Genomic DNA, 8,165 nt, shown 5'->3' on the forward strand with positions numbered 1-8,165 from the left:
AAAATCACTTGAAAATTCTAAATCAAATGCAATAAGAGAAACATCCTAAATGTGACGGCTCCTAAGCGACTAGAACTAGATCCCCTTTCCATTGGATACACTGAACGAACTCTGATCGTAATTGCGATTCGTGCGATTCGTGAATTTTACAGTTCTCTCTGAACTCTGCTGCGCGCGCTATTGGATGAAACTCTGATCCACTGCTCTGATCTGCCCGACAACCAAACAATCTATTTTCTGATTGGCTGAATAGCGTAGTAACTAGTCTGAACACAGAAGCGCTGTTACCTATTCCTGACGGGTCTTTGGATAAGTTGGATGAAATAATGTGCGCCGATTGGATAAGTTATCAAAACTTCAGAGTGTGAAATACCATGTGTGGTGTGTGAGAGTGTGAACTCGCTCAGATGAGTGTGTCACACTCTCAAAGAGTGAGACTTGAGAGCCCCGTTTGATGCCACATTCTGCGCAGATCTGTGCAGCACAGATGCGCACAGTACGTGAAGCACTCTGAGTAGAAATCGTGTCCACGACGCGGCATGTTGGACAGACAGAGAGACTGGATAATTTACTCCTAGAATCTCTGTGTGAGATTTCTCTCCACGTTGGTTGCCGAGCATTCATCCCAACCAGAGCCAGAGATAGCTGATCCCCACCTTTCTAACCAAGCAGATCTCGTTGTGATCTGGAAAACACATGCGTGGTTGCAAACGCAACTTTATTCTAAGGCGCTCTTCTCGCGATACCGGCTACCTGCTGTTTACATCGGCATCACAGCAAAGAGCCATTGGGATAACGACAACGCTAACGTTAGAGAGCAGCCCTTTGGGTGAGCTTATCTAGAAAGCAAAAGAAATTAACCAGAAATGACTAGTAAGTACTAAAGCTATTATTATTGGGACAAACCTTGTCAGGTTTTGTAGCTACCGCACTCTGTTACACTTTGACTTTGTGTAAACGAATTGAATCAGACACACACCGGAGCATAGTTTTCCGTGGCTTTACTTCATGCTGGTCAACGTAGAAGAGAGAGCATTACATCCCTACTACACAGGGTCAAGGGGAATAACGTATGACGTGCTGACGTCATCCTCAGTACATGACATCCCCTCCTTTCTTGGATTAAAACTTTACCCAATGTATCAATAACAATTTAACACTCTTAACACCATTAAGATATCTCATATTACCTTCAACATAAATCTTATCACAGTGGCACTGTTACAGTCCACAATATCTGTACCAAACTCATGGATTATCATTTACCATTAACATTTTCAAAATAAACCTTTTTTTTTTTCAAAACATTCTCAGAATAACCTTTTTGTTCCTTTAACTCATAGAACCATTTCTGCTTCAGATATTATGCATTCAATATCAATTGCTGAACATATTCAAAAATGTAAACATTCATATCCCAACAGCATAGAATTCACTTTCATTGAACATGAACATTCTTTTTTCTCCCTTAATACATTCATCACTTCATAATGAAGTCCGTGAATCTCTCCGGCTGCTTTATTTCTCTGCGAGGCCGCTCAGTCGGTGTGGTCAGAGGCCGGCTTGGAGATGACCCCTGAGTGAGTGTCTCTGGTGTGGACCTCACAGACGGTTCGGTCTGTGTCTCTCTCTCTTTCGGTGCCTCACTCTCGCCAGGTGAGGTTGTCTGCTCTGCTGGTGTGTACACCTTAACATGTGTGGTATTTCTGGAGTACTGAGCTCCACTGGGTGACTCAACTACAACATTATTACCATTCTTACTCACTACAGTGTGTGGTGTGTGATTAAATGTTGTGGTGAATTTGTTAACCTTGTCCTGTTTCAACAGAACTTCATCTCCCACCTGCACCGGTGATGGTTTCGCGCCGCGCCGCTGGTCTGCATACTCTGCATACTTGCCCTTGTTCTCAGCATCGGTGTCCCGTGCCTCGATGTCGATTCTCGGCGTGCTGATGTCTGGCAGCTTTCCCCGGAGCTTCCGGTTGAACAGGAGTTCAGCAGGGCTCCTGCCCGTGGTTGAGTGCTCGATCGACCTGTAGACGGTGACGTACTTTCGTAGCTCCTTCTGCCAGTCCAGCCCCTCTGCGTGCGCGATGCGAATTCTCTTCATGATGGAGGCGTTCTGCCTCTCGACCTCTCCATTCGCCTGTGCCCATTTCGGTGTCGTCTTGACGTGTTGTATGCCGTTCTCCTTGCAGAAGTCCTGGAACTGTGTTGACAGAAACTGGGGCCCACAGTCAGATCGGATGGAGACTGGTAGACCATGTCGACTGAAGATGTTCTCCAGGCTGTCAATCACTTTCTCTGCTGTAGTGGAACGCATGATCTCGTACTCATAGTACCGACTGTAGTAGTCTACGACTACCAGGATTGAATGTCCTGTAGGTAAGGGACCTAATAAGTCTGTGGCAAGGTCTTGCCAAGGCCCGTCAGGGAGAGCAGTGGGCCGCAATGGCTCGGGTACATCAGGACGTGCCTCTAGTTTGCATCCATCACAGTCCTTCACATATTTTTCTGTTGCCTTATACATCCCCGGCCACCACACTTTCCCCCTCAGATGCTGCTTCATCCCTACCATGCCTAAGTGTCCCTCGTGAGCTAAGATTAAAGCTCTGCTGCGCAGTGACTGTGGAAGCACAATCCGTGTCCCCCTCAGCACTAATTGTCCAATAGTACACAGTTCATTCGCTATGCGGCCATAAGCTGAGCACTTTTCAAAACGGCCTGTCTTGATCGCTTTTCTCACCTCATCCAGTTCTTTGTCCTCCGCGGATGCTCTCTCCACCTCCCTTGTGGTAAGTGCCCGCGGTGTAGCCTGCACCGCCACGAAGCGCACGTATTCTTCTGCTCCATGATGATGTGGCGTGCTCTTTGCGCTTTTCCCCAGCAGACGTGACAGGGGATCTGCTATGTTGAACTTTCCTGCGATGTGCACGACCCGAAAGTCGTATGGCTGCAGACGGAGCACCCAGCGCTCGATCCTAGCACATGGCTTGGACTTGGGGCTGTAGATCACCTGTAGGGCTTTGTGATCAGTCACTAGGTCGAACCTCTTGCCGTATATGTATGGATGTAGGCGCTCGCATGCCCACACCAGCGCCAGGGCCTCTTTCTCCGTCTGCGAGTATCTCGTTTCACAGTCTGTCAGGCTCCTGCTTACATAACATATAGGCACCATAGCACCTTGTTGCTGTTGAATTAAAACTGCCCCTATGCCCACCGGGCCTGCGTCAGCTATCACTTTGGTGGGGGCATCCTTGTCAAAGTATGCCAGCGTTCCCGCCTCTGCCAATTTCAGTTTCAGTGTCTCGAACGCCGCCTGTTGCTCTGGCCCGAAGACGAACGGTACCTCTTTCTTTGTCAGCCTCCGCAGCGGCTCTGAGATGGTCGCAAACTGGGGTATGAAACGGCTGCTGTACCCAGCTAGACCCAGAAAGCTGCGTACCTCTGATGCGTTCTCTGGCTCACGCGCCTCCTCCAGGGCTCTGACTCGCTCACTGGTAGGCCCTACTCCCTTTTCAGTCAGTAAGATGCCCATGAACACTAATTTGTCCATCTCAAATTGACACTTCTCACCGTTCAGGGTTAAGCCGCACTTCTCCAGCCTCTCCAGCACTGCATGAAGTCGCTGGTGATGCGTGTCGTGGTCAGGTGCATGGACGATGATGTCATCGGAGATGTTGGCCACTCCCTCGATGCCTGTCAGCGCCGATGCCACCTCGTGCTGATACTGCTCACTCGCAGACGAGACCCCGAATATGAGTCTCTTGTAGCGGTATGTTCCGCTGTGTACGGCGAATGTTGTGATCGCCCTTGACTCCTCAGTGAGCTCCAGCTGGTGGTAGCCCCACCGCAGGTCGAGCTTACTGAACACAGCTGACCCGTTCATGTCATGCAACAGTTCATCAACGGTCGGGATCGGGTATCTGCCCCGGATGATTGCCCTGTTTGCCATTCTCATGTCCAGGCATAAGCGAATGTCTTTGTCCTTTGCCTTCGGCACCACTACGACAGGGTTCACCCATGGCGTTGGACCCTCCACTTTCTCGATGATGTCCATTCTTAGCAACTCCTCGATCTTCCTATCGACCGCCTCCCGCAGGTGGAATGGTACCCGTCTCAGCGGCTGTGCTACGGGCTCCACGTTGCCGTCGATGTGCAGTCTAACTTGCTTAGTGTTAAGCTTACCCACCCCTGTGAATAACTTTGGGTATTTTCCTTTCACCTCTGCTTTAACATCGGTGACTGCTGCAACATCTACACCCACCCTTAGCACTCCTAGCTCTGTAGCTGTCTGCCTGCCAAGTAGCGGTACACCCTGACCTGCTATCACTGTGAACTCTGCTTGTGTCGCTCTTTTGCCTATCTTCACATCACATGTGAACACTCCCTTTACCGGCAGTGGCTCCTTTGATGAATATGTGTACAATTTCTTGTCGGATTTGGCTGACTCACAATTAATTTTCTTTTTCTTCAGCCCTTCCCATGTATTTTCATCAACTATGTTGGTCGTGGCACCTGAATCAATCAACATTACTAGGTCCACGCCACCCACATTAAATGTCAGGCTGTCTGTGTTGCTATTGTCACGCACTACAAATGCAAAATCTTTTTCCTGCTTTTCATCTACATATTTCACTGACCCCCTACTACCTTTTGACTTGCACATCTTGGCGTAGTGGTCCTTGCCGTTGCATTTTCTGCAGGTTTGTCCTCGAGCTGGGCATTTCTGGTCTTTCGCAAAGTGGTCGCCATGTCCACACCTGAAGCAGACTTTGCCTTTCTCTTCTCCCTCGCGTTTTCGGAATTTGCCCCGCTCTCCTCTCCCCTTCGAGATTTGGTTCACCGCCTCGGCGCCTTTGATGTCTGTGTCGTTCACTCGCATTGCCGCCATCTGTTCCTCCACGCGCTCACACTGTGCCGCGATCTCTAGTGCTTTGTCGAGGACCAACGCCGAGCCCTCCTCGAGCAGTTTCCTCCGCACATACTCAGACGAGCATTTACTTAGCACAGCATCCCTGAGCTGGTTAGACAAGTCACCCCCAAATGCACAGTCTTTTGCCGTCCGGCGTAAACGGGTTACGAACTGCTGTACAGTCTCCCCTGCATTCTGTGACAATTGGTAGAAAGTTTGGCGCGCAAATGCATTGTTCACCTTTGGTACGAAGTAGTCGTTTAGCGCCTTCACAGCCTTGTCATAGTCCGACGAACCTCCAGTGTCGTCCAAAGTGGAAAAAATATCCTGCACATCCGTCCCGGCGTGATGTAGGAGTAATGCACGTCTCCGAATCTTTGTGCTGTCGGTGACCCTGGCGTCCATGATCAAACCTTTCCCGTCAGCAAACAGTTCAAACGCCGTTAGCCACCTGGTCCAGCGAGGACCTAGCGTAGCTGGCTCTTTGTAGCAATCAAACTTCGGCACGGATGATTTGTCCTCCATCTCGAAAATACGGACTAATCTCACTTTCAGATTTAACTATACGAAGTTGATTATTATCCTCATCGCCAATGTTACACTTTGACTTTGTGTAAACGAATTGAATCAGACACACACCGGAGCATACTTTTCCGTGGCTTTACTTCATGCTGGTCAACGTAGAAGAGAGAGCATTACATCCCTACTACACAGGGTCAAGGGGAACAACGTATGACGTGCTGACGTCATCCTCAGTACATGACACACTCCACGGCAGAACAGGGCTGGTAGGCTACTTTGTGATCTAGAATGTTCTCGAGCTAACGTTGGTTGTGGAATGGGAAGTGGTACAGTACAGTAGTGGCAAATGTAACATTTTTGTTGTAGCCACAGCGCGGACACAAAGTAAAACAATTATTCTTGAAGTCTTCAAGGGGAAGGGGCGTAAGGCCCTCATCTACTGTTGGAAACATGTTAGCCAGCTAACACAAGCAGGGCAACGTTTGTTTGTTTGGGTACCGTAATCATCATACCGAGCTTGCTAACCTTATTAAACGTGCATTGGCATAGCAAATGGCCCACAACTTATTAAGTAGGCTAACTCCCGACTCCTGTCTTATCGAGGCAGAGCAGTTGATTTCGGGGGAAGCATCGTGCAGTCTAGTTTATTAACAGTAAGGGGAACCCAATGTTCTTCTCCAATAACTGGCAATGAATAGGCTGTAGTGTAATGTTTGGCGTTGAGTAGGGTTGCCAACTGTCAATGAAAAAAATACGGGACACTTCATCGTGCCGGAGGTCTGAGGATCATCCCCCAGAAAATTTAGCATTTCTTAGATGTAATTTCCTGCATTTTAACGTCCCGTGTCCCGTTTCAGTTCAATACGGAACCCGTACTTTCATCTGTAAATACAGGACGATTCCGTATTTCAAGGGACGGTTGGCAACCCTAGCGTTGGGCGTTGCCAACCACCAGCCTCTTGCTTTCCGTAGGGGGAAACCAGCGTGAACTTGCCCGACAGAAGAACGCCAAGAAGCAGAATGATCAGGGCAAAGGCAAGCGCAATGAAGACGGCCTCTCGGCGCAAGCGAGAAAGCAGAGGTGCCCACCTTACTTAGTGTGTTGAATGAATGACCAGCCTCCAGAAGATGCACTGCAACAGAAACATGCACTGCACACCTCACTGGGTATTCCATGAATATGGTTAGTTGTAAACCTGTCTAAATTCATCTCCAGGAAGTGGCAAGCCCACATATATCAAGATTATGATTTACCACTACTTTTTCACCTGATTTCCTACTGAGTCAGGTTCTCGGAATACCCCACTTGTGCAGGATGAAGATGTTTCAATCTACCAGGGTCTTCATCAGGCATGCCTGATTATGACCCTGATGGGTTTAAGTGTTGTATCTCTTTAATTTTCTCAACTGGGGGCTCTACAGCCCTTCAGGGGGCAAGGGGGCGTTTAGAAGGTTAGTTCTACGGATGAGAGATGCAGGGAGGCTTATGATGAGGTCAAGGTTGGGAGGCTTGTGATGAGTTCCACTAGGCATTTACTCAGAAGGTTGAGAACCACTGTCTTCAACCTTCATTTGGAGTTGCAGTGTGTCTACTCTTAGTTGGATTGTTCAGCCAGCACTAAATGTAGGCTATATGCACAGAGCATTAGTCAATGGATTTAGCTGGGCAAAGTTAAGGACGCTTACATTTCAATGCTGCTCTCAGTAAATGTGTCGTTATAAGGCCATGCACGATACACTAGTTTAATTCCGTTTTAATCTGATCCTTGAGCAATAATGAAATGGTTGCACAGCAACACTGACTGCTCTCTGTGTGATTTATAACGGTGTGCTTGTTTTCTTCTGTTTTAAAGGGATGCTGAAATAATGCAACAGAAGCAGAAAGCAGCCAATGTCAAGAAAGACACCAGTACAAAGTAGCTGCATGCCACCACCACCCTCATAAGATCACCTTTTGGTTCCCGATACCCCATGTGTCTATAATTATAGATTTGGGTACTCATGTGTTACTGTCCCAGAAAGCAGAGCGTTGTGTAACCGTGAGGGTGTTTTTTTTCCTTTCTTATTTTTGTGTCCCTTCTAATGAAGCAGACTCTTGGTTGAATGAGGATTTGGCCATTATTTTTCACCACAGTGCACAGGTCTAAGTTATCTTGATCAGTATTTTACAATGTAAACAAAAGCTGCAAGAATTCACAGACCACTCCATTTGCTTGGAAGTATTTACCAACCCTGTATTTTTGTAACCTCTTCCTCCCTTTCTGCCTCAAATTTGAATTGTAACATAATAAAGTGTAAACCTTCAGTGTGCACCTTCTGCGTGTTTTGATTATTTCAGTACATTTGTTCCAGGTGAAAATCAGTGTAGCCCTATCCATACATTTGACATGAAAGACTTGTGCTTCTGTACCAAACCTGAAGTAGGAGTGATCCAGGTGACAAGACATTATTATGAAGAGCGACGAGATGCCAAATTGTGTGTATGTCCTAGCAGTTCAACACTGAAACGGAATAACTGACAGCTTTTCAACCGTTGTTTACGTTATAGTAATAGTTGGCAGAAAGGCTGGGTATTTGTGCGTGTACAGTGTGCCAGCACTGACCACACAATTTCAACATTGGATCAATTACAGCCTTGTTTCAACATGTGCTTTTATCTGGGAAAACACTTGTCTGACACGTAACGGTTTTGGCATTCCCAAAGCAATCTGAAGTAGGTGGTGTTTTG

General features: G+C 47.6%; 1 protein-coding gene across 1 annotated transcript; it reads left to right on the plus strand.

Annotated features, from left to right (window-relative positions):
* The first annotated feature begins 739 nt into the window (after window positions 1-739).
* serf2a (small EDRK-rich factor 2a) lies at window positions 740-7,740 on the plus strand. Its single transcript, XM_063196205.1, has 3 exons — window positions 740-873; window positions 6,410-6,518; window positions 7,291-7,740. The coding sequence occupies exons 1-3, from the start codon at window positions 867-869 to the stop codon at window positions 7,355-7,357; spliced, it is 183 nt and encodes a 60-aa protein (XP_063052275.1). The 5' UTR covers window positions 740-866; the 3' UTR covers window positions 7,358-7,740.
* Window positions 7,741-8,165: the final 425 nt, after the last annotated feature.

Source organism: Engraulis encrasicolus, chromosome 4 (genome assembly GCF_034702125.1).
Source record: "Engraulis encrasicolus isolate BLACKSEA-1 chromosome 4, IST_EnEncr_1.0, whole genome shotgun sequence".
NCBI lineage: Eukaryota > Metazoa > Chordata > Actinopteri > Clupeiformes > Engraulidae > Engraulis > Engraulis encrasicolus.

What these genes read in the sequence shown, in the direction of transcription:
- serf2a (XM_063196205.1), top strand. An exon ending in GCGCAAGCGAGAAAGCAGAG is followed by an intron (nt 6,519 to 7,290) that starts GTGCCCACCTTA and finishes TCTGTTTTAAAG; the next exon opens with GGATGCTGAAATAATGCAAC.